This window comes from Aspergillus brunneoviolaceus (assembly GCF_003184695.1).
Source record: "Aspergillus brunneoviolaceus CBS 621.78 unplaced genomic scaffold BO95scaffold_8, whole genome shotgun sequence".
NCBI classification, from domain to species: domain Eukaryota; kingdom Fungi; phylum Ascomycota; class Eurotiomycetes; order Eurotiales; family Aspergillaceae; genus Aspergillus; species Aspergillus brunneoviolaceus.
In genome coordinates this window covers 258,643-285,129 of record NW_020290738.1, presented here as the reverse complement: position 1 = coordinate 285,129, position 26,487 = coordinate 258,643, and the positions used below count along the sequence as shown (strand labels likewise).

General features: G+C 34.1%; 7 protein-coding genes across 7 annotated transcripts; 2 read left to right on the top strand and 5 right to left on the bottom strand.

Annotated features, from left to right (window-relative positions):
* Positions 1–978: 978 nt before the first annotated feature.
* Positions 979–1,485, bottom strand: BO95DRAFT_354179 (cupin domain-containing protein; the record flags this gene model as incomplete). Its single annotated transcript, XM_025582205.1, has 1 exon — positions 979–1,485. One exon carries the CDS (start codon positions 1,483–1,485, stop codon positions 979–981), a length of 507 nt encoding a protein of 168 aa, XP_025446122.1.
* An 888-nt stretch (positions 1,486–2,373) lies between these two features.
* On the top strand, positions 2,374–2,706 carry BO95DRAFT_428385 (uncharacterized protein; the record flags this gene model as incomplete). The annotated part of the gene is made up of 1 exon (XM_025584843.1): positions 2,374–2,706. One exon carries the CDS (start codon positions 2,374–2,376, stop codon positions 2,704–2,706), a length of 333 nt encoding a protein of 110 aa, XP_025446121.1.
* Positions 2,707–9,878: 7,172 nt separating this feature from the next.
* BO95DRAFT_511387 (NAD(P)-binding protein) lies at positions 9,879–10,993 on the bottom strand. Its single transcript, XM_025591435.1, has 2 exons — positions 10,583–10,993; positions 9,879–10,528 (listed from the first exon to the last, which is right to left on the bottom strand). The coding sequence occupies exons 1-2, from the start codon at positions 10,866–10,868 to the stop codon at positions 10,026–10,028; spliced, it is 789 nt and encodes a 262-aa protein (XP_025446120.1). The 5' UTR covers positions 10,869–10,993; the 3' UTR covers positions 9,879–10,025.
* Positions 10,994–11,209: 216 nt separating this feature from the next.
* On the top strand, positions 11,210–12,397 carry BO95DRAFT_459990 (NAD(P)-binding protein; the record flags this gene model as incomplete). Its single annotated transcript, XM_025588699.1, has 2 exons — positions 11,210–11,283; positions 11,425–12,397. The coding sequence occupies 2 exons, from the start codon at positions 11,210–11,212 to the stop codon at positions 12,395–12,397; spliced, it is 1,047 nt and encodes a 348-aa protein (XP_025446119.1).
* A 170-nt stretch (positions 12,398–12,567) lies between these two features.
* Positions 12,568–13,701, bottom strand: BO95DRAFT_405844 (uncharacterized protein; the record flags this gene model as incomplete). Its single annotated transcript, XM_025584019.1, has 2 exons — positions 13,619–13,701; positions 12,568–13,539 (listed from the first exon to the last, which is right to left on the bottom strand). The coding sequence occupies exons 1-2, from the start codon at positions 13,688–13,690 to the stop codon at positions 12,568–12,570; spliced, it is 1,044 nt and encodes a 347-aa protein (XP_025446118.1). The 5' UTR covers positions 13,691–13,701.
* A 2,122-nt stretch (positions 13,702–15,823) lies between these two features.
* On the bottom strand, positions 15,824–16,950 carry BO95DRAFT_439215 (NAD(P)-dependent alcohol dehydrogenase). The gene has a single exon (XM_025585688.1). The coding sequence runs from the start codon at positions 16,841–16,843 to the stop codon at positions 15,872–15,874; it is 972 nt and encodes a 323-aa protein (XP_025446117.1). The 5' UTR covers positions 16,844–16,950; the 3' UTR covers positions 15,824–15,871.
* A 657-nt stretch (positions 16,951–17,607) lies between these two features.
* BO95DRAFT_506682 (putative short-chain dehydrogenase/reductase family protein) lies at positions 17,608–18,645 on the bottom strand (the record flags this gene model as incomplete). The annotated part of the gene is made up of 1 exon (XM_025591208.1): positions 17,608–18,645. The coding sequence occupies one exon, from the start codon at positions 18,643–18,645 to the stop codon at positions 17,608–17,610; it is 1,038 nt and encodes a 345-aa protein (XP_025446116.1).
* Positions 18,646–26,487: the final 7,842 nt, after the last annotated feature.

Below are 26,487 nucleotides of genomic sequence, written 5' to 3'. Positions count from 1 at the left end.
TGTCCAATTTGCGGGGCTGGGTTTGCAGACCGCTAGGTACTAGCTGGTAGTGATCTCCAGAATTCTTCTACTTGACTGACTCGTAGTTAACCCTAATGAGCACCCGATGCGGCATATTTTGCCGAGGTTCCGTAGGTGTCATCGAAGCCTCCAGGCTGCCGCCACCACCACATAGGTTTCTCGGATTTGCCGGATCCTCGGAGCATGATCTGTTTCAACTGTAAGTTACCAGCTACGCGGACAAGAGTAATCCCTCACCTCGAGGTATTCCCGATAACTTATAAGGAATTAACCATCCAAGGCTCCAAGGCTTTAAGCAAGGGATGACCCAGCGGAAAATATTTTGCCTTCCGACTTGAACCATGGGTCCCAGCTTCAGGCTCCCCACACAAGCTGCCCGCTCCGGACTTCTCCAACCAATCATGATATGTCTCGCACATATGATTGCCTTAATTAGCTGGCACAACCACATTGATAGGTTGATCTGTACAGTACGGTATCTTGCCTTCCTTGCGGTGGGCGACACAGACAATATTCTTCCACTTTCATCCGGAATTGTGCTTCACGACTTCTTACAACTCGGTTGTAGCGCCCTTGTACTGTACCAGACAAGGTGGTTTCCGCACTTACTTGCATCCACGGGGCTGGATTGATGCGACCACAAATTGTAATGTACATACTCATCGAGATAAGTATGTATATGACAGCGGTCCCCAGAGTGAGGTATCCAGGAAAGAATAAGTGTGCAAAAGTATTGAGGAGCCTCTTAGGGCTGAGCTAGCGTTGGCTAGTAAGGACCTTCTTTCTGCTAGCTCGCGTGGTGGATCCCCAATGCCCGATGCAGACGCCTCGAGAATCCGATCCTAGAATTCAGGGATACCACCCTAAGTCAACTTCCTCATCCCGCCTTCGGAGCAATTAGCGAAGTCAAACATGGTCTTCTTTCGCCAACATCTGAAGAATGAAACAACAATCCATTCAGCCTTTAATCCCCTCCTCCCTCTCCCCCTTTGGCTCTTCCCCGCTCCCCAGCCCCTTTGGCTCCCACCCCGGCTCCGCCATCTCAAAGCCCCCAAATTCAAACCCCGGCGCAACAGAGTACCCCACCAGCGTCCAGTCTCCCAAGGACAGCGCATGCTGCCACTCTCCGCGTTCAATCACAATCTGCGGTCGCTGGTCGGTCCAGACATCCGGGCCTAGGACAAGGTTGCGCACGGCTGTACCATCGTCCCAAGCCAGCGACAGCTGCAGTGGAGCGCCGGCATAGTAGTGCCAGACTTCGACGGCGTCGAGCTTGCGGTGCCAGTGTGTTAGGCCGGACTCGCCCTCGAGGAGGTAGTAGATGTAGGTGCTGGCGGCGCGGCCCTCGGGGGTGGTGTTCGGGTCACGGAACGTCTCGATGTAGTAGCCCTTCTCGGGATGGGGGGTGAGGTTCAGGGCGGAGATGACTTGCTGCGCGGTGTAGGTGGTGGTTGCAAGCGCCATTTTCTCTGGGAGTTGCTTTGCTTCGGATTTTGGTTCTGTGGGGTTGTCTTTGGATAGCTGATTTTAAGGGTTATCTTTTGAGCAGCATGTGATAATGTCAGATAATATGGCAGGTCGTAAGCTGGCCAGCTTTGAGATTTATGCGAATGTTGGAAAGGGGTATACAAGTTTGTTGTGGTAGCCCTAATGCTAATTCTATGTATATCGCGAACAAAGAAAGAACGCTGATCGCTGGGCCATGACTCTGCCGCGCCTGACTATTTCTCAGTCACGACCATCATAATCCTTGCAATTTCTTGTAGCTTGGAGCGCCGAGCTTTGTCTTCTTCCCGTCAAGGAAATCGCTTACTCGCCAATTTCAAATGCGCCGGACCTCAAGTGCTCGCAGGGATGCCGGTGCCACCGGGATAGGAAAAGGGGCAAGGCATCCAGCTGAGTACTGATCTTTGTTCCTGGCCCAGGGCTTGTATCAAATGCGCTTACGGAATAATCACCTTTTTTCTATCTCCATATGACTCATCTCGTAGTAGATGTGTAGCTGATGGTTGGGATCCAGCATCCTCTTCCAGCCGCTTAGTTGCCTTGGGTGCGATACAATTTGAGTAGAAGCAAACACCTGATGTACGGAAATGATGGGCTTGACCTGGTTACACCACATACTTCTTCAATATAGCAAACAATTACTATTAGAAATGCCGAGTCATTCTTCTGTACAATATAGTTACTCCGTTTACTCTAACGGTACCTGCGGCCCCAAGCAAGCACGCCGATCCTCAAAATCATAACTCAAGTAACAATCATTTGAAACAGCCAGGACGGGCGGAGATCGTAACTCACCGGTCTCCCAGCATGAACGATATCAGGCAGGACCTGCGCATGTCCATGACAATGGCCGCCTTCATCGGAATCTCCTGGTGGCTAGGGCTGGAGGTGAATGCGTCCCTATTCTTGACCTTCAAGCGACGCCGCGGACTATATTTCTGGTCCTGCGCATTCGTCTCGTGGGCGATCGTCCTCCAACCTCTCCTTATCATCCTCGCCGACTTCAATGTCTGGACGGACCCCGTCCCCTCCATCACTATGATCTACCTCACATGGCTGATCATGGTCGTTCCGCAAAGTTGGGTCTTCTACTCGCGACTCCATCTGCTGCTTCGCAATGCAAGGACTCTGAGGACGATAAGGTTCATTCTTAGATACTCTCAAAAAAAAGATTTTTAAAAACTTATATAATATATATTAAAAGCTTCGAAAATATTATTATTAAATCTATTAAATAAAAGACTATATTTATATAATTATAACTATTTTAGACCCGATATTAAAGCTCGAAAAATATAAAAAAAACATATAGCTAAATAATAATATCAACTGGTATTATAAGTATTAAACTATTTTTAAAAAAATATTCTATTTTTATTATAGTTAAAATCTGATTATTAATATACTATCGACAGTCTTTAGATTACTATTAAATTTAAATAAGATTTTTTATAATATTTTTAAATATTAAAGATCTTTACCCGCAGCCGAAATATTTAAAAAACTTAAGATATATTTAGATATTAAAAATATATAGCTTTTTTAAAATATTTTTAATTAAATTAATACTATTCTAAATATTATAAAATATATTAATATTTTTGCTTACTAAAAGTCTTAATATAATTAGTGTTTTATTTTTTATTAGATAGCTAGAGATTTTCTCTTAGTTATAACTAATAGTATTAGTATTAAATATTCTTTAATAGTTTTTAAGATATCTGTTATTATTACCGGAGCTGTTTCTATTCTAATATAATTAAAATAGTTATATTTTAAATATATACTAATTATTTTACTATTAATAAAAAATATTAGAATATTTTTAAAAATTTTAATCTAGACTCGATTATCTTTATATCTAAGAAATAGAAAAAGAATAAGATAATTATTATTTTTTATATTAGTAAAAATAAGAATATAGATAATCTTGAAAATAATTCTAAAAATAAATTATTATTAATAATAGAAGAACTGATTTTATCTGAGTTGAATATTATATATATTTAAATAAAAATAGAAACCCTGTCTTTATAATTTTTATACTATTATAATTACTATTCTAAACAGTATAAAGAATAATATAATATTATTAGTATATTTATTTAATAATAAATATTGTTTTTTTATACTAGGTTTTTATTTTTTAAATAAAATAGATAGCGCAGATAAAGCAGATAAATAAGATTAAATAAATTAAGCAGATTAAGTATATTAAGTAGATTAAATAAATAAATAAGATTAAGCAGATTAAACAGATAGACTAGAACTAGAAAATATTATTATATTATAATTAAAAATATATTATACTTTATATATTATTTATATAAAAATAATATATATATTATAAATTAATCTATAATTATTAATCTATCTACTATATTTAATCTTTCTAACCGGCAGGTAGAGTGGATTAACCTGACCGTTATACCTTAACCTTAACCTGGCCATAATCTAGCGGTTAGATTAAGATACAAAAAAATTTTAACTGTACGGTTATAGTTAGATTAAAATATAACTATTATTTTAACTGTTTATACCTGCCGGTTAAAAAAATCAGATATAATAAATAGATTAATAACTATAGATTAATTAGTAATATATATATTTCTTTTATACAGATAATATATAAAGTATAATATATTTTTAATTATAGTATAGTAATATTCTCTAGATTTAGCTTATTTATTTAATATTATAATATAGTTCTAATCCTTCCGACTTATTTACTTAATCTATTTAATCCGTTTAACTTATTTAACCTATTTAATCTGTTTAATTTATTTAATTTATTTAATCTATTCAACCTCTTCTTCTATAAAGCTGAGAAGTATATTATACTTTAAAAAAATTTTTACAGAATCTAGTATAAAAAAATAATATCTAATATTAAATAAACTAATAAGATTATACTATTTTTTATACTATTCAGAATAATAATTATAATAGTAAAAGAATTAAAAAAACTGGGTTTCTATTTTTATCTAAATATATATAATATTTAAAAACTCAGATAAAGCTAGCTCTTTTATTTTTAATAATAATTTATTTTCTAGATTATTTTTAAGACTATCTTTATTCTTATTTTTATTAATATAAAAAATAATAATTATTTTATTCTCCTCTTACTTCTTAAATATAAAGATAATTAAATCCGGATTAAAATTATTAAAAATATTCTAATACTTCTTATTAATAATAAAATAATTAATATATATCTAAAGCATTACTGCTTTAATTATATTAATATAAAAACAGTTCCGGTAATAGTAGTAGATATCTTAAAAACTATTAAATAAATATTTAATATTAATACTGTTAGTAATAATCGAAAGAAAATCTCTAGCTATCTAATAAAAAATAAAAAACTAATTACAGCGGGACTTTTAGTAAGTAAGAATATTAGTATATTTTATAATATCTAAAATAATATTAGTTTAATTAAAAATATCTTTATAAATTATATATTTTTAATATCTAGATATATTTTAAGTTCTTTAAATATTTCAGCTGCTGGTAAGAGTTTCTAATATTTAAAAATATTATAAAAGATTTTATCCAGGCCTGACAGTAATCCGAAGATAGTTAATAGTATATTAATAACCGGATTCTAATTATAATAGAAATAGAATATCTTCTTAAAAATAGTTTAATATTTATAATACTAGTTAGTATTATTATCCAGTCAGATATTTTTTTTAAACTTTTTAAACTTTAACATCGGGTTTAGAATAGTTATAATTATATAAATATAGCCTTCTATCTAATAAATATAATAATAATATTTTCGGAGCTTTTAATATATATTTTATAAATTTCTAAAAATCTTTTTTTTTTTTAAATACCTGCTTTTTTACCAGTCGGTTAATTAAGTAATCTAAATAATTAAAAAGATTATTATAAATATTATAAATTTTATAAATAGTAGGCCTACTGTTCTCAGATAAATAGAATATAAAAAAAAAATATAAAAGCTTAAGAAAATACTCTATCTATTTCTACTTAATTATAATAAAATAAAAATAATTAATATTACTATAATTATAGTATTAAATAAAATTCTTAATTACTTAACAAAAATTAAGTATCCGGCGAATTATAAAATAGATTAAGTTCCAGCAAATTTTATAGTTAAAAAAAAGATAGTAGACTAAGTCTAATTTAAATTATTAAATAAGCTGGAATTTTTTATAGTATTAAAGACTTATATTTATAAATTATATAATCTTCCGAATTTATAATCAAGAATTAGTAAAATTAGCTATTATTAAAAAAAAACCTTTAGAACCCGTTTGTAAAAAACTAATCTAAATAATTTTTATTATAGATAGTAGAGGTTTTTTATATTAGTCTTTTATAAATAGCTTCTAAAATATATTTTTTTAAAAGTTTTTAAAATACTAAAAGAAGCTTTAAGACTTCTATTATAAATCTTTTATATATATTTAACAGTATTATTTAAGACTTTAATCTAAAGTTTTTACAAAAAAATATTAACTATAAGCTGAATTATATAAGTAAAATAGAATATATAGTACTAGCTTTAAATAATTTTTATAAAATCAGAGTAGAGTAAAGTATTATAAAACTAAATATTTTAATTAAGTTAAATTTAAAGTTTAGATAAGATTATATTAAATATTAAATTATTATTACTAGTATTATCAGTTGTTATATCTAATAACCGATAGAATAGGTTATATTTATATAAAATTAATAGAATAATTATAGCTAGATTTTTACTAATATAAGATTTAGATACCGGTTAAAAGCCTAGTAAAACTTTATAATAATCTATATCTTTTATTAAAAAATATCTAGTTAAAATAAGAAATATTTTTTAATTAAAACTAGTCTAGTAGTCTATTATAATTAATATCTGTTTAATATCTAAAAACTTTAATAATAGTTATATATATACATCTCTTAACAACTCTAAAAAATATTCTTTAATCTATATTTAATTAGAAGAACTTAATTTTTAATAAAAAAATAAAACTATAAAATTAATTATTTATTTAAATTAAATATACTCGACAGTTCGAAATAGTAGGCAACAGATAATTATAAAATATAAAATTTAATTCTAAAAATTCTATTTATTATAGACTACAGAGGCCTAAAAAAAGTAATAATTAAAAAAGATTTATTTTTAAAAAATAAATAAATATCTATAATAGTTTTTTATTTAATATCTAACTAATTATTTATTTAAATATTATTAATAGTATTTTCTTTTTATAATTCTTACAAAGATAATAGCTTATAAAACTAGTTTCTAAATTTTTAATTCCCGGGTATTATAAGATATAAAGATATATAATATAATAGATATAAAAGATTCTATTAGAAAATAATATATTTTTCTAAAAACTATTTTATATTATTAATATCTTTTTTTAATTAAAATAAAATAGCGGTTTTTAAGCTTATATATAGGCTTTAAAAAAAATTATCTTCTACTACTAATTCTAAAAAGTAGAAAGCTTTTTTTTATAAATTAGATATAAAATAATTTTCCGATTCTTCGCGACGCGCGTAATCTGAAGATTTAAAAAAAAAAAAAATCTGGCTTAAAAAGCTTATCTTAATTAAAATATTATTATAATTTATAAAAATCTAAAAAACAGAAAAAGAAAATTTAATAATATTCTCTAAAAATAAGCTAGATAATTATAATTAATTTATAATTCTAAAACTACTCTATAAATAATAAATATAGAAAAATAAAAATAAAAAATTCTATAAAAGCAGTTTATTTTATTTTAAGATATATTTTTATATAAATATAATTTATTATATTTTAAATACAGCTAAAGCACCTGCCGCATTTTATTTATTTTAAAAAATCTAATAAGTAGAAAATCATATCTTAAGCCCAGAGTTATAAAAATCAGATTAATTAGATTAGTCAGATTATTTTTATATTAATAAAAAAGACCTAAAAAAGGCTTTTATAAAATCTTTTAAAAAATATAATATCTAGTATTTAATTAGATAATTATTAGAAAATATAATTGCCGAGAAAAACTATATAAATAATATTATATAAATATTATAGTATAATTCTAATTCTTTCGACTTATCTACTTAATCTATTTAATTTATTTAATCTATTTAATCTATTTAATCTATTTAATCTGTTTGATCTGTTTAACTTACTTAATCTGCTTAATCTATTTAATCTATTTAATCTACTTAATCTACTTAATTTATTTAATCTATTTAATCTATTAAACCTACTGTTTTTAACTGTTTATTATATAACCCTAAATCTACTTAAAAATCTTTCTATTTTTAAATTCTTTTATAACTTTTTAAGCTACGTTTTATTTATAAATCTAAAAATAACCTAACTAAATAGCTAGTTAAAAATAAAAAAATAAGTTATTAAAATATTACTAATTTATTATCTATTTTATTATTCTGTTTGTTATTATTTATATCTACTAGCCCGCAACTTAACAGCGGGTTTTTCTTTAAGTTTAATTTATAATACAGACAATTCAACTTTTTTAGATAAAAAATAAGAATATAATAGACTATCTAAACTAGAATAAAAAAAATAATAGAACAGAAGTAGTATATTTATCTTTAATAATCTAATTAATAATAAATATACAGTTTTTTAGCTATTATATAATATAACTGAGATATACAGCCTAAACCGAGCTATAATTATATATATTTATATATATTTCTTGCTGTAAAAGTAATAGTTTTATAAAAAGCTAAATTTTATTAATACTACTAGAATTTTCTGATTAATTCTTCTAAATAGAGATAAAAAAGATACTAATACTTCTCTTAATTATTATTTTTTAATTTAAAAAGCTTATTTCTATATATTTTTAAATAACAGTTAAAATAGTCAGATTAATAACTGTTTAATCTAAATATATCTTAACCGTATTAAAGCCTAAACAGATATAACAGAGAGGTTTTAGTACTAAGAATAATTAAAATAATTAACTATCTGTTTTTTAGCTATACCGCGGTTAGATATAAAAATTTTCTTAACCTGGCTATAACCTGACAGTTAGGTATAAAAATTCTAATTAACCTGACCTGACCTGGCTGTTAGCCACTCTACCGGCAGGTATAAACAGTTAAAATAATAATTATATTTTAATCTAATTTTAACTGTATAGTTAAAAAGTTCTTATATCTTAATCTGACTGCCAGGTTATGGCCAGGTTAAGATTAGAGTGGCTAACAGCCAGGTCAGGTCAGATTAATTAAAATTTTTATACCTGACCGCAGGTTATAATTAGATAAAAATATAAATATTTCTAACCAGCTTAACCTGCGGTTAACCGGCGGATCTAATTTTTTAGTAATTTAATCTATTTTAGAAGACAGTAAAAAAAAGCAGAATATAACTATCTGATTTTAGTCTGATTTTAGTCTATTTTTATCTGATTTCTGCTTAAATTAGTTTTTTTAGAACTAGTCCAGATATAATAATTAACCGCGGTTAACTATTCTATCTAATAGTTAATCTAATTTTATATCTTAATCTGACCGCCAGGTTATGGCCAGATTAAGATTAAGATATAACAGTCAGGTTAATCTACTCTAGTTAAGATTAAGGTATAACAATCAGGTTAAGCCACTCTAATTGTAAATATATAGTTTTTCTAGTATTATAAATTATTATTGAAATATATAGTCTAAACAAAGCTGTAATTATATATTTTTATATATATTTTTTATTATAATAGTAATAAGTTCTAAACAAGCTAAATTTTATTAACTTTATTAAGATTTTTTTATTAATTTTTAGATATAGAAATAGAAAAGATATTAATATCTTTTTTAATTATTTTTTTCTAATTTAAAAAGCTTTATTATATATATTTTTAGATAATAATTAAAATAATTAGATTAATAACTATTTGATCTAAATATACTTTAATTATATTAAAATTTAAAAAGATATAGCGGATAGGTCTTAGTGTTAAAAATAATTAAAATAATTAATTATCTATTTTTTAGCTATACTATAGTTAGATATAAAAACTTTTTTAATCTAGCTATAATCTGGCGGTTAGATAAAAAATTTCTAATTAATCTGATCTAACCTGGCCGTTAGCTACTCTAAGTCTGATACTATTACTTTTCTTAGACCATCAGGATATAAAAGTAGTATATGTACTTATTTTAATACAGGAAAATGTAATATCTCTTTATAAATAATATAATTATTTGCTGTAAATAAGCTTCGAAACAGGTGTTGTTTTTCTTGGAGAGCTTGCTATACTCAAATTAACATCTAAGTCCTTTTCTGTGACTAAATTTGAGGTCGGATAGTAAGAGCCCTTAGAGTGTTAGCGTTCTTTTCCTTTCGGCTAAAAGCTTCTGTAACCTACTAGCTATATGCTAAGAAACCCCTAAAACCCGAATAGTGGAATGAATTTGCCATGCTAGAATACCACATTGCTGCCGCCGCTACAAAATTCCCGAGCAAACTCCGTTACACAAACCACCCTACCAAGCTACCAAGGCTGCACGCCACCCTCCTTAACAACAAGCCCCACATCCTCATCCCTCTTCCCCTCAACCACATCCCTAACAAGCTCTCCCCCAACACTTGGATGCGCAGCCCCCATCTTCGCCCCAATCCCACCTCCCAACCCCGTGGCGAGAAAGCCCGGCGAAACAGCAAAGACCTTGACCCCGTCCTCATTGAGCACGCGCGCCCAGTCGCGCACGACCATGTTCAGTGCCGTTTTGCTGGCGCGGTAGGGTAATAGCGCAGCGCTCAGCTGCTTTTTCGGCCAGCCAGCGGGCGGGGGCACGTTGATGAAGAGGTTTGGCTCCATCGTCTCGTTGAGACTGGATGTGCCGCTGGTTATGAAGAGGAGGCGCGGAGATGAGGATTTCAGGAGGAGGGGAGCGAAGGTGTCGGTTATGATGTCGGTGCCTGTGACGTTTACGTTGAGGGTTTGGTTCCAGGCCGCGCGGCGGGGTGTTGGATCGGAAGGGGGGAGCTGTGTGCCTGTGGTTGGTGGTTAGTTAAACTGGGTGGATGGCGGAAATGTAGTGAACATACCGGCGTTGTTGATTAGTACGTCGAGACGTTCATACTTGGCGGAGATGGTGCTATACGCGGCTGCAATGGACTCATCGTCGGCGATGTCGAGCTGCACGGGGCTGATGGTGCTGGGAGTTCCAGGAAACTCCTGCCGGAGGGTTTCGGCGGCGGCCTCGCCCTTGGAGAGGGTGCGGGCGGCGAGGATGAGATCGTAGGCGGTTTCACTGCGGCAAAGGGCCCGGAGGGTTTCGAGGCCGAGGCCGGTGTTGCCACCGCTGATGAGGAGGATCTGCTTGGACGCCATGCTAGTTGCGGAGTTGGGTTGGTCTTGTTCGGATGAAACCTGCTGCGTCCTGCTCTTGTGCTTGGAGGTTTGACTGATCTAGGGACACTGGTCCCTCTTATAGAGGCTCAAATAGTAGGTCATGGTGAAGTCAAGACTGGGGAGATCCGTGGATGTGAGTCCGCGGGGCTACTTAGTTCCGGTATGGAGACGGAGTTAACGGAACTGGGCTAAGAACCGTGGACCGGGAGCAGTGGGTCTCCGTATAGATACGGCACGGCGTCCATGCTAGCGCCCGGTGGTTCCAGAACATCGTTGCGCCAGCGTAATGCCTAAGACGTTGTTTCCTAATACTATACATTATGCATGCCATTTTCGAGCATGTCTCCACATCAAGTACAGAACATGTAATTATCGATGAGAGATACGTGAGCGTGTAGGCATTTGCAAAAGGTTCCGTTTATGGATAGTTACATTCTAAACCTTAGTAACCTAGTAACGTTGCCATTTTATTCGTAGCACTATCGTGGGTCAAAGGAGTAATAGTAATGTCACGAAAATTGTAGACTTCATTCAGAAGCTACAAAGTCACACAACGCCCAAAATCCGACAAGGGCGTCTCCACCTTTTACTATATACCAAGCCTCCAGCTCCAGTTTCTCAACTTCACTCTCACCAGCTTCAAAAACGTCCAATCCCGTCCCATCGGTCCAAGTCCCACCACCAAAATGCACAAGTATACCGTCCTAATCACTGGTAACCTTGCCCTCCAAACCTACCACTCTAGTCCAACTCTCTTATCCGTCCCAGGAGCAAACACTGGCTTCGGCTTCGCCATCGCCACCGCCCTATCCTCCAGTCCGCGCTACCACATCATCATGGCCGTGCGATCCCTTGCCCGCGGTCAAACAGCCTTTGACAAGCTACACGCCTCCCACGCGCACACAGCACCAGAGTCGCGAGCAACAATCTCCCTCCTGCACCTCGACCCCACAGACTGCGACTCTATATCCTCGGCAGCCTCCTACCTCACCCAGAACGTCGGCCGATTGGACGCTCTAATCAACAACGCCGGCCTCCTCTCCCGCCTCCCAACCCTGCACGCCCAACTAATAGAAACGTTCTCCCTAAACACCTTCGCCCCCGCCCTGTTGACGGAGTCCCTTCTCCCGCTCATGGAGCGCTCTCCCGACCCCCGCGTAATACACATCTCGGCGGACCTGGGCTCCATCACGCTGAAAAGCGACCCGGCAAGCCAGTACCATGAGATTGACCACATGGCCTACCGCATGAGCAAGGCGGCGCTGAATATGATGACTGCATGCCATGCTGTGCAGTTTCACGGTTGGGGAGGGAAGGTATGGAGCTATAACCCTGGTTTTGTGGTTACAGATGCGTGGGGGAATAGCGAGGAGGCGCGGGAGGCCATGAGGAAGGCTGGGGCGGGGAGCGCTGATGATGCGGCGCAGGGTGTCATGGATATTTTAGAGGGGGGTAGGGATGATGAGACTGGGTGCTTTTTGGATAGGCATGGGAGACATCCGTGGTGAGGTGAGGTGGGATAAGCAATAAAATTGTACAGCGGTGTTGAGCGGATGTCGGTAGTCTATGGAGTGATGATCTAGGTAGCTGGGAGAGTTAATGTTGATGGTGGCCATATATGCTTGTCGTTTTCGTACCGCGAGTAGCAGAGCTACGGCGGGTCAAGAATACAGGGAGTTTATCTAAAAATCACTTCCCTGGGCCACTGTAGGAGATGGCCGCCCCAATCTTTCAAGAGCTCCTGAATATACTCCAAAAGCACACCCGGCCAGTGCTGGAGCAACCAAAACCCGTTGTTCAGGCTCATAAGCGCAGCAAAATGCGCCAGAATGACAAGCGCAACCGGCTGCCGCGCTACACACAGATCCAGAAATCGCCTATCTACCTCGTTAACCCACGTGAAGATGACCATGATGCAAGGTCCATTATCACGCGAGTCATCGACAAGGATCCTCATACACGCGAATATGCGCTCGACCGCATCAAGACAGATAGCGCGCTGCTCCCCTTCATCAAACCCCCCGCGAATTGCGTCGCGGAGAATGCGCAGCTGCGGAAATTGCGCTTCAAGGTCGCACCTCCCGATCTGGCGGTCATTGGACGAATACTTGGCGGCCATGAAGGGGTCCGAAAAGGCAACAGCGCGCAAATGCTGCTGCACGAAGGCCGTCGTGCGCCGTCCGAGCCAGACCGCGTGCAGGAACTCGTCCACCGGGTTGAAGGCGCAAGCTTGGCTTAGACCTGTGGGGCGGTGAAGGGGTTCCACGACGGCGTACAACGAGGTAAAGGTGGAAAACGCTAGCATTGCCTTGTGGGAAGTACTATCGCCATCTAGGTGCTGAAAGTGTGGTCGAGCGCGGCTTATTGCGGCCTGTTGGTGGGCTAGAGCGCGAGAGTACCAGCACGGCCGCGCGCGGCCTTCGCCAAAGCGCCGCAGCGAGACCAGGGCGAGGATGCTGTTTAGCAGGTAGGGGTGGGAGAAGCCCAGTTGGGCGTAGCTCTGCTTGAGTTCCCGGTCTTGGTCGGGTGGCCCTGGTAGGAGGGGATGGCGGTACCAGAAATCCAGCAGCTCGAGGTCGGCGAGAGACTCTTGGTTGAGGGGCATGGTTGCTAGGGTGGGCGCGGAGAAGCTACAAGAGAGATCGAGCCGCTGACAATTCGGGCATTGGGGGCGGACTTCGATACACTAGCGGAGTTAGACTTGATGGGAGATTTAAAAGCTGGCTTACCCGAATATGGCGCTCCTTGCACTGGAGACACCCATCTCGTGATTTGGTGTGGGCCTTGCGCTGTCTCGCCATAATGAGAGTCGTGAGCGGGTAGTGCTGTCGGAACAGGCGGAGTGGCGCGTATTTATACGGCGCCCCGCTGCTCTTACTCAGCATCCAATTGAAATGCAGATCCGCCTCATCTCTAAACCTATGTAAGAGCTGCGCAGAGAAGCCGGGCAATACACTCCGCATGCGGATAAATTGGTAACAGGATCCACGGAAAGACTGCTGATATACAATGGGGATGATGGTCTTCTCCAGAGCCTAATCTCCGTATACACTAGTTAGCTCATTTAATTTTCTATCGAATTATTGCCACAACTTGAAGTATGTTACCATTGCCGATTTCTCTGGACAGACACCGCATCACTTCGTCATCCAGATCAATTCTATAAAGGCGGCATGAAAGCATAGAACATAGAATGGAAGAACTACCATATTTCTGCTGGAAAGCCGTCAATCCCATTTCAATTAACCTCTGAGTTACTTGTGCCATCTCTTCTCCAAAACTTCACTACTTCACCAGCGGCACACTTGCACGATGCCCAAAAACCTTCTGACAGTCTTTGAAGCCACTGGAAACCAGGGAGGCTCCGTCGCAACTACCTCCTTGATGATAAAGTACTGAATAAACAGTTCTCAGTCCGCGGCATCACGCACTCATCCTCAAGCTCGAATGCCAAAGCCCTTCTAGCTAAAGGGGTGCGATAAGATCTCTATTATGAGGCTATCCCCATGTTGATGCCTTCGGCTGTATGGCGGCCTGACGATCCTGTCGGACGATTATCCGTTCGTCCTCGATGGCGCAGCAGAAGACTGGTTACGCAAGCTCGTATTACTTCCAGAATTACCCTCCTTCTTGCAGTTGCCCCTCCTTCCTGTTTGGACGAAGAGACTGTACATAAATATAATCTGCGAGGAGCGGCTTCTAAGCTTCTCAAGAAACAGTCTCTGAAGTAATCTGACTTTGTGTTTTATTCTGCCTGATTGACAAGCCCTCTACCCTGCAAGTAGATAATACTTTTACAAGGGGCATCGACTATCAAAGCAGATCAAGACGAGTAATCTACCCTCGCCCATGTTCTAAGCGGCACCCGCACCCTCTTTACTTTCAGACACATGTAACACGGCGTACAGAGCCACGAGGTCGAAATACGCCAGGCTAAATTAAGTACATTATCTCTAGCTCTCTTCCCTAACGCCTCATATATCCAACGGAAAACTCTAAGATGTGCACCACTTCGACAGTAAGGCGGGATTCGAGCAACTTATTCGTAGACTACCTATCTCATCCACCTTCTTCGCCTCCGCGGCCTTTGTGCAGAATTTGCCAAGTGTCCACCTAGCGCCGTAGCCTTCGCCTGCAAACAACGGGTCTTACATCCTCGGGAATATTTGCAATGCGAGCCCTAGGTTCTCGCTCGTTAACGTCTCTAACACGCACAAGTGGATTAGCGGGGTACTTACTAATCCTATAAGGTAATTATGTAGAGAAGAGGTTTGCTACTATCTTGTGCGAAATGGCCGCAAGACTAGCATGCAAGCACACTACTAAACAGTTCGCCGATCCCTACTTTTCGTGCCGCTAATTGGTCAGCTTTGGCTCGGTGAGGCAGAAGTGGAGTATCTGCCGTATTCATACGGGATATGTCGACGCAAGCACCAATATCACATGCGACACTATGCCAGGGCCAGGTCTAAAACATGTTCCACGCGAATAGGAAGCAAAATTCGTCCAGAGAATACTGAAAAAAACCCCCTGTAATGCAATGCTCGGCGTTCAATTGCCGCCGACCAAGAGGTTATTATGGAGAGTGTTGAGAAGAGTGGGCCCGTTCATTACAGTGGCATGGGATTGGCCAAGATGCGTCCCACCTTTTCTACAGTATTGTATTTGTATGTAATATGCGGGTAACAACTGGGTTCCAGTTGATAACTCGAATACAGCTAATGCCGAAGAATCAAGTCCAACAAAGGCAGGGAGGAGAAGAGACCTACTGTGGTACATGCCGGGCCTTTCCTTTGTGCCGGCCTCAGGCATTCACCTAGTCCCAACAAAGTTTCACAATCCGGAAACTGACGCGTCTAAATGAACAAACTACCAGTTCACTAGTTATCTCAAGGACTTAAGTCGTAACCAGCAGGATATGATCTCATATAATTCCAATTTCTCATTTCGTTGAAGGACAGTAAATAAACAATGTCAACGGGCTATATATGGACTATGATTTTCCCTGTGCTCCTGCCAGACTTGATCCGGTCAATCGCGCTAGGCATATCCTCAAACTCAAAGACAGAATCAATGACAGTCCTGACTTTCCCAGCCGCCATCCATTCGGATATCTGCTGGAAGGCTGCATGGTTACTTTTTGCGAAGTATGCCTTGAACTTAGCTCTTCCGCCACCCAACACAGAAGGACAGATCATGTTTTTGCTTAATGTCTTGAGCAATGCACCTGATACCCCACCAGGCACCATGACAAACGTTGCTCCGTCGGTCAAGAAGTCGTCTGAGGCCTTATATAAGTTTACTTGTTCCCGATATGCATAATCAACCACCAGGTCAAAAACCTTGCCTTTCCCCTTCAGAACGGAGACCAGATCCTCCGTACGATAGTCAATCACTTCATCAGCACCAAGGTCCTTGCAAAGATCAATTTTGGTGGTTGAGCACGAAACCGTCACCTTACACCCGTGAGCTTTCGCAAATTGGATAGCAAAAGTTCCGACACCTCCCGTGCCTCCATTGATGAGTACAGAATCGCCAGGATTTGAATTCTGCACTAGGGTCTCGTAGGCTGTAATAGCTGCCGTGCCGACACCTGCGGCGTGATCCCAGTCAATACCAGGTGGTATCAACACACAGCCTTCAGATTCGGCTTTCGTGTACTCCGCCATGGAGCCTGGATGGCCTTTTTGCGTGTCCACTCTGCCAAAAACGCGGTCGCCTGGATGCATAGAAGCAACATTGCTTCCAGTCGACACGACCTCGCCACTGAAATCCATACCAGGAATTGGATTGGGCTTAATAAGAACTCTGGCCGGCTGGCCTAGCTCCGCAAAGGTAGGGTCGGCTGGGTTGATCCCCACGCTCTTGACTTTGACGAGGACTTCGTTGGGCTTGAGGGGACCCGAAGGATAGGGCTCGTTTTCCACAAGTGTCATGCCATTTTCGAGGGGCATTTTGGTGGAAGTGTGTATCCAGGCCCGCATGGTGCGGTTTTTTGCCATTTTCGGAGATGAAAGGGCAGGGTGTAGTGACTTGCACAAAACAACTGTCGAATTATGTGTCTCACTTGTCTTACTGAACTACGTCGCCGTGCTTCTCGCTCTTATATGTTATTTGAGAACTGCGGTTGCGTCGGTGGCGCCATGGTACTTCGGGATCGGGTTTATTCATATTCCCGATGCATTTTATTTTCGCTATAGCCGGATCAAGACAGGTTTCTAACCAGGGGTGGGGTTGGTGTATGGGGAGAGATTCTGCGAAATTAATTTGCTTGTTTACAATACGAGGGGATATGTAAAGTCCGATAAGTTCAGAGTTTGAAGTCCAGGATGGGGTATCTCAACATTCACATTACCTTATCCACGCTGGCCAGATAATATGACAGATATTACCAATTGGTAGCCCTGCTGCCTGAGCAATCCATAAAGAGATGCTCGGACGCACCTGTTATGCCAGCACCTATCCTTCCCGGGGCATTGAAACTTCCTATCCTGGTCCATAAGCCAGGCGTGAAAAATTTCTTCAATACGCGAAGACTAATTTTTCTGGTGGGACGTAGAGCATACCAATACATAGACTGCTATACGTCCCTCTACACAGGCGAGGAAGTAAATGTTATCCTGTTGTCATCTAATTACGTGCCTCACGAGGGTACTTGATACATGAAATAATAAATATATTCTTGTACTCTTTCCTATTCGTCCGGTCATCGTCCTTACTACACAAACAGCTTCTCAATACCATGATCTGACGCAAATTTAAGCTCTTCCATCGTCTCATGCCACAGACGCTCGCTCAAGACTTGACCCTCCTTAGCATATAGCAACCGAGCGTATGGCTTGATGGTCCAGTCACTGATGAAACTACCATGACCTCTCTTGCCCTCACCTAAAAGTGCATGGATATAAACGCTTGCCCCAGACTGGACCTTACGTCCCAAAGCCCTGGCAAAAAGAGGAATCGCATATTTCTCCACGAAACCGGGATTGGGGCTTCCGTTTCTTCCTAGACCCGTTCCAGCGACCATACCTGGGTTACAGACGTTGATAATCACATCGTCAGGGTTGATCTGTTGAGCCAGCCTGCGGATAAACACCATAAGCAGCAACTTTGAATCCATGTACTGCTTCATTCGACTGTAACCCGTCGGATTGTCCATACGGGGAAAAACAGGTTCAGCCGCTGAAAAGGTGCTGAGGTACATGGTGTCGGACCCAACGATGGTAAGAACAGGCGGTTTGGTGATTGTTCCCGCATGAACCCTGTCCTTCAACATTAATGCAAGTAGCACACATAGAAGGACGGTGGAGATGTAGTCGATCTGGAAGACCAGTTCGTGACCCGTCGTAGTATGCCTCCTGAATGTGCTGCTCTGCATGGCGGCGTTTAGGATAATGTAGTCGATGCGATCTAGGCTCCGGCACTGTCTGACAAAGGCAACAATGGAGTCATACTCTGCCATATCCAGCAACCAAACTTTTATATCGACATCGGGAAATTCCATGCGCAGCTTTTTGGCGGCGGTGTCTCCAGATGCCTGTGAGCGCACGGCCACAATTAGACGCGACAAGCCAATCTGCAGAAGTTGTCTGCATGCTTCAAAGCCGATTCCGCTATTAGAACCGGTGATAACGGCCGTATTCCCGCTGAGTGACACTTTGATGGGGAGTGGTTTTGGGTGGACGAAGAGCTGCTTGTAGAGGATGCCGAAGATGCTACTCTCCCAAAAGAGATCTTTTTCAAGTTCGGCAGACATTACCGGCAGTCCATTGATCGGAATTCAGAAGTCGACTATCGTAAATATTTAGGGTGAGTTAGGCTAGTATTCAACAGTGTGTGAATGAAGCTTACTTCTCGTGCTCACGTACAGGGCTAAGAATGTTGGGATTTTGGATTTACTAGAGGGCAGAAAAAGCTTTGGCTCTTATGACGAAGGGCGATACCGCGGAGAAGGCTACGACGTGAAATAAGGGGTGTTCAATTTTCCGTTGTCAGCAGACAATTGACCCATCAAAACGAGCTCCTGCCCACATCCTTTGTCGGTATCAGTGGAGAATTGGTATTGCAAGGCCTGGTCAGAATATATTATTGTAACTTCGCCAAGAGCCTTAGTCATGCTCGGGCACATACAAATTAGTGTGTGTAAAGAGCATAAACTATTCAGAGACGACTGTTCATGGACCTGATTGGGTATACAGTTTGGAACCGTCATCCTTTCACTAAATCTACAAGTGTGGATCTCGTGTGAATACGGGTGGAGAACCGGGTGGAGACCTGGTTGGCGCCACCCGTATTCATACGATGACCGAGGACACATGAGCCCAAGCTTCCTCTCAATCCTGGTCAATGGCATGGCAATGGAACACTGCAATTTGGTTCTTGGCTCTAGTGACTTACTACAACCAACCCCTCTTGAAGATGATGACCAATATTGGGCAAGTATGAGAATAGGAAGCCGGCCGAAGCTCAAAGTCAATTGACCACCTAGGTTAGAGACCCTGAGTACATGTGGAGGCATTTCCAACTACGTGTACAGCAGACTATTTTTCTGCGCCTATATTATAGTATTTCCATACATGCTAGTTATATTATCTCTGTCCTGTTAAAGCCCATATCTCTCTTCTCCAGCCTATAACGTTGAAACAAAATTGCTACTTTCAAGATCTACCGGTCCCAAGAACCTCCTGACGCCTTACATTTCGAAATAGCCTTTCAACAACGGAGCAGCCACCATGGCAGGAGCATCACAGCCCGAGTCGAAGGCTTCTGGTTCTGACACAGAAGACGGAGTGGATGATGATGCGGCACCCTGGAAAGCAGAACTCAGGGAAAGAGATGCGACCACGACGGCTATGATGTTTATCCCAAGGCGGTTCAGCTGGCGCTTTTCTATTGGCGCTTTTCTATTGGCGCTTTTCTATTGGCTGTATTCATAAATATATTTCTGGTGACATTAGTAAGTCCATCCTCTCCACGTCTGTTCTGTCGTTTCTCAGCCTATCAACTGAGACGTCGGACAGGACCATCTTGTCATCTTTATAGTTATTCCACAAATCACGGACAATTTTGATTCGGTAACAGATATCGCGTCTTTGCGCAGCGCAGCATCTTTGCCGGGTTCTTCTCAACGCTATGTACAGTAGTTTGCAAGCTCGGCTTTCTATGATTTCTACTCTCCGATTCTTGCTGAGCATTTCTATTGTACTTATCTCCTGTTTACCCAGAAATAATATATATCTCTCCAAGGAGATGCTGTTCTGATTAATATAAGTTACAGCCTGGCTGATTACTAGAAAAAGAAAGATAAACTACTTAAAAAATATATTTATTATATGATTATCTTTAAAAAGATCTTTCTAAACTAGTAGTTTTTTAAAGACCTTCTTACCAGTTTTTTAATCTATATTAAATATTAAGATTATATTTACTGCTGCCAGCTTTAACGCAAGTTAATAATTATATAATATAAAAAGTATACAGCTATTCTTACTTTAAGAAATAATATTCTTAAATAGTGATACAAGAAGACTGTTTTTAATCTATATATCTATTTTATCTATATTATCAAAAATAAGAATCTATTTTTATTAGTCTAACTAAAATAAATCTAAAGCTATTTTTTTATCTCAGCTGGTTTTATATCCTAAAATCCTACCAGACTTATAATACTTATAAAAATCTATTTAACAGTCTTATATAGAGTGGATTAACCTGACTGTTATACCTTAATCTTAACCTGGCCATAACCTGGCGGTCAGATTAAGGTACAAAAAAATTTTAACTATACAGTTATAGTTAGATTAAAATATAATTATTATTTTAACTGTTTATATCTGCCGGTTAGAAAGATTAAATATAGCAGGTAGATTAATAACTACAGGTTAATTAGTAATATATATATTTTTTTTATATAAATAATATATAAAATATAATATATTTTTAATTATAGTATAATAATATTCTCTAAATTTAATTTATTTATTTAATATTATAGTATAGTTTTAATCCTTCTGACTTATCTGCTTAATTTATTTAATCTATTTAACTTACTTAATCTATTTAATTTATTTAATTTATTTAATTTATTTAATCTCTTCTTCCGTAGAGCTGAGGGGTATATTATATTTTAAAAAAAATTTTTATAGAATTTAGTATAAAAAAAATAGTATCTAATATTAGATAAACTAATAAGATTATATTATTTTTTATACTGTTTAGAACAGTAATTATAATAACAAAAAAATTAAAAAAACCGGATTTTTATTTTTATTTAAGTATATATAATATTTAAAGACTTAGATAAAGCTAGCTTTTTTATTTCTAATAATAATCTATCTTCTGGGTTATTTTTAAGATTATTTATATTCTTATTTTTACTAATATAAAAAATAGTAATTATCTTATTCTTCTTTTATTTTTTAGGTATAAAGATAATTAAATCTGGATTAAAATTATTAAAAATATTCTGGTATTTTTTATTAATAATAAAATAATTAATATATATCTAAAGTATTATTATTTTAATTATATTAGTATAAAAACGGCTCTGGTAATAATAATAGATATTTTAAAAATTATTAAATAAATATTTAATACTAATATTATTAGTAGTAATCAAAAGAAAATCTCTAGCTATCTAATAAAGAATAAAAAACTAATTATAACAAAACTTTTAGTAAATAAAAATATTAGTATATTTTATAATATCTAAAATAGTATTAGTTTAATTAAAGATATTTTTATAAGTTATATATTTTTAATATTTAAATATATTTTAAGTTTTTCGAATATTTCGGCTGCTGGTAAGAGTCTTTAATATTTAAAAATATTATAAAAAACTTTATCCAGGCCTGATAGTAATCCAGAGATAGTTAATAATATATTAATAATTAGATTTTAACTATAATAAAAATAGAATATCTTTTTAAAAATAATTTAATATTTATAATACTAGTTAGTATTATTATCTAGTTAGATATTTTTCTTAAACTTTTTAAGTTTTAATATTGGATTTAGAATAATTATAATTATATAAATATAGTTTTTTATCTGATAGATATAATAGTAATATTTTCGAAGCTTTTAATATATATTCTATAAGTCTTTAAAAATTTCTTTTTTTTAAAATACCTGTTTTTTTACTAGTCGGTTGATTAAATAATCTAAATAATTAAAAAAATTATTATAGATATTATAAATTTTATAAATAGTAGGCCTACTGTTCTCAGATAAATAGAATATAAAAAAAAAAATATAAAAGTTTAAGAAAATACTCTATCTATTTTTATTTAATTATAGTAGAGTAAAAATAATTAATATTATTATAATTATACTACTGAATAAAATTCTTAATTATTTAATAAAAATTAAATATTTAGTAAATTATAAAATAGATTAAGTTTTAGCAAGTTTTATAGTTAAGAAGAAGATAGTAAACTAAATCTAATTTAAGTTATTAAATAAGCTGGAATTTTTTATAGTATTAAGAACTTATATTTATAAATTATATAATCTTTTAAATCTATAATTAAGAATTAGTAAAATTAGCTATTATTAAAAAAAGATCTTTAGAACCTGTTTATAAAAAATTAATTTAAATAGTTTTTATTATAAATAGTAAGAATTTTTTATATTAGTCTAGAGTGGCTAACGGCCAGGTCAGGTTAGGTTAATTGGAATTTTTATACCTGACCGCCAGGTTATAGCTAGGTTAAGAAAATTTTTATATCTGACCGCGGTATAGCTAAAAAAGAAATAATTAATTATTTTAATTATTCTTAGTACTAAAATCTGTCTGCTATATCTATTTAGACTTTAATACAGTTAAGATATATTTAAGTTAAATAGTTATTAATCTAACCATCTTAACTATTGTCTAAAAGTATATAAAAATAAGCTTTTAAAATCAGAAAAAAATAACTAAAAAAAGTATTAGTATCTTCTTTATTTTTATTTTAAAAAATTAATCAGAGATTCTTAATGTCACGGATAACTTTTAATACCTCAGCAGGCCGCCTATAAGTCCCTTACGTCTTCCCTACATAACAGTCGTAACGTTAATAACTCTAATTCTTTTTAGTATTTAACTTCCAGAACCTTGCTAGATCTTTGGATAGCAAGAATTAGTCTTAAAATTAATAAACTGCTATTATTCTATATCTAACTAATCTTTTTTCTTTATAATTCTAATTCTTTCTTTTTAGTTATTTATAGAATATAGTATATTACTGTAATTCTTATATTCCGATAGCGGTTTCGAATTAGAAATTTTTTCTACTACTAATAGTTTATTATTTTTGCTACTAGATTCTTCAGTAGAGAATCTTACTGCAGTTAAAAATATTATTAATCAGCTATAAGATTACCAACAGTTAAAAAAATAAATTACCGAACTATAATAAGAAATCTAATATAATAATATTAAATTAGTATTAATTCGGCAACAAAAAACTTTCTTTTTTTTAAATAAATCTAAAATAAATATTAAAATCAAAAATATTCCGCAATTCGAACTTTTTTTTAATATTTAAAAATACCAGAAATAGTTCTATAATTTAGATTATAATTTTTAGAAGATATTATTTAAATTTTATAATAACTATTATAAGATTCTCGAGGCTATAAGCTATATAAACGCGACTTGTTAGTAGAAATAATACTATTATTTTAAAAAATTATTATTAAAATAAAAAAAAAATATTAGCTATTTATAGTCTGTTTTTATTAAATAAATATTTTTTCTTATTCGAAATACTACTATTTTTAAGCCTAATATAATAAGCCAGCTAGAGCAAGCTTAGCAGTAAAATAATTAAAATTCTTATAAATTTTATATCTATCTTAATATTTTAAAATAATATTTTTCTAAAGCTACTAAAAAAAAATATAGCTATACTTTCTTTGTAAAATTATTTTCTGATTTTAGTTATTATATTAAAGAATATATATACTAACTGCCTAAAAAACAAAACAAGATAATATCTTTTATTACTTATTATTAAAATCTATATATATAGAAACAAAAATATAAACAGAGATCTAACAGATCTAATATATTATAAAAACAGTTACAATTCTATAAGAATACTTAATTTTTTAATTCTAAAACTGATTATTCTGATCTAGTCAGAAAAGTTTTATAATATTTTTTATATAATAATACTAAGTATCTCGCTAATTAATATTCTTAAAAAAAAAATCAGCTTAAATTTAAGAACTATAAGCTAAAAAAAGTAATATAAAAAAATAGAATAAACTAAAACCAACTTTTTTATCTCAGCCCCGTATTATAAAGTAAAAACAGCCGATAAAATATTAATATTAATATAAATATCTAATATTAGGAAAATCTATATAAATATTAATAGTTATATAGCATGTAATCTAGTTAATATTAGATTTATATAGTAATATTTTTTTTTAAAATCCCGGAAATTCTTACTACGGCTCGAAGCTATTAACTATATCTTTATTATTAGCTATAAAATATAGAATATTTTTTTAGATATTATTAATTTAAGAAAAGTATAATAATATTTTATTAGATTATATATTATTATTATTTAAAACGTTCTAATCTTGCTTTCTATAACTACTTTACTTAACTACAAAATTTATTTATCTTTCTGGAATAAATAATAATAGTTTAAATTTAGTTAAATCTAAAAATTAAGTTCTCGGAAATTTACTAAAACTTGCTGAAATTGCGCCTGTGTTTATATAATTATTAAAGTTCTAGAAAAACTATAGCTTTCAGATAATAATAAAAAATCAGAATATTATTAAAATAATTCTATTTTATTAGAACTGGTTAAATCTACCGATATCTTTTCTTCTAATTAATCTAAAATTTTTTTTAAATATTATAATAAGAATCATATTATCAATCTTCTCGAAGATAAATTATCTTTATTTAGGCCTATTTACCCTCTTTTAAAAAAAGAATTTTTAGTATTTAAAGATTATATTAACAAAAATACTGCTAATAAAAGAATATATTTATTTAAAAGTTCTGCAGAGGCCCCTATTCTCTTTATACTTAAAAAAAATAGAAGTTTACGGCTATGCATAGATTATTATAAACTTAATAAAATTATAATAAAAAATCAATATCTACTATTCTTAATCTCTGAAATTCTTAACTGATTAGCTGAATATAAATACTTTAGTAAAATTAATATTTAGAATATCTATTATTATATTTATATTAAAAAAGAAGATAAATAAAAGACTGTATTTTATATATATTATAATTACTTTAAGTATATAATAATATTATTTAGCTTAACCAACGCACCTGCTTTTTTTTAAAACTATATATACTTTATATTATATAATATTCTTAATATTGTTTGTATTATGTATCTAGACGATATTCTTATTTTCTTAATAATAAAATATAAATATATTAAATATATTAAAAAAATACTAATATAACTATAAAAAGTTAATTTATATACTAAACTATTTAAATACTTCTTTCTTCAGCAATAAGTTAAATTTCTTAGATATATTATTTTCTTTACAGATATTATAATAGATTCTGACTAAGTTAAAACTATTATTTTATAGCCGTTATTTGCTATTTACTATAATATTTAGATCTTCTTAGAATTTTGCAACTTTTACTATAGATTTATTTATAACTTTTTTTTACTAGTACTACCTTTGACGAATCTTCTAAAGAAAAGTTAAAATAATAAAAAACCAAAAATATATTATTTAGCTCTAAATAAAAAACTGGTGTTTCGCCGACTTATTAATATATTTCAGACTACTTCTCTTTTTTATTTCTTTAATTTAACTTAATCTATTCGAATCAAAACTAATATTTATAATAAAGAAATAATAAGTATTTTAATTCAACCGGAACTAACAGAACAATATTATATAATTACTATTTAGTTAAAAAAATTCTCGGATATAGAACTTAACTAAAATACTTTAGATTAAAAACTTTTTGCTATTATCTACTTTTTTAAATATTAGTATTAATATCTCGATGGGGCTCAGTATTCTATTAAAATTCTATCTAACTATATAAATCTTAAATTATTTATAAATTAATCCCGGCTTAATAAATATTAAATATATTAATATATAATTTTAGCTTCTTTTAACTTTATAATTAAATACTAATTAAATAAGAGTAATCTTGCTAATATTTTATCTAGACTATTTAAGCCAGTAAAAAATTTTTATAATAATAATATTATACGGGTATTCTATAACTGGTTAGTATTTATTTCAGCAGTATTTAAAGTCTCGGTAATAATTAAAATTAGAAAATCCCAGTTTAGATATAGCAAGATGTTTTTATAAAAAAGACCTGAATCTAGTATTTATATAATATTAAGCAGATCTACGGGCGCTGCTAGTATAAAATTAGCTAACTAAACTATAGTTTATATAATAAATTATAAATAATCCGCTAGTATTACAGCTATAAAAAGTATAAGTAAAGCCGAAAAGATTTATAAATCTATTTATAATAATAATCTAAGAAATTTAATTAAAACTCTTCAGAATTAAGATTCTGAATTTTAGAAAAAAAAAAATAAATTATCTAAATATTAAGAAATTATAACAGATAAATTAT

Bases quoted from the DNA above. Each gene is read 5' to 3' on its own strand.
- BO95DRAFT_511387 (XM_025591435.1), bottom strand. From the start codon at position 10,868: ATGGCGTCCAAGCAGATCCTCCTCATCAGCGGTGGCAACACCGGCCTC. The intron at 10,529-10,582 runs GTATGTTCACTA...CACCAACCACAG, and splicing joins CGTACTAATCAACAACGCCG to GCACACAGCTCCCCCCTTCC.
- BO95DRAFT_439215 (XM_025585688.1), bottom strand. From the start codon at position 16,843: ATGCCCCTCGAAAATGGCATGACACTTGTGGAAAACGAGCCCTATCCT.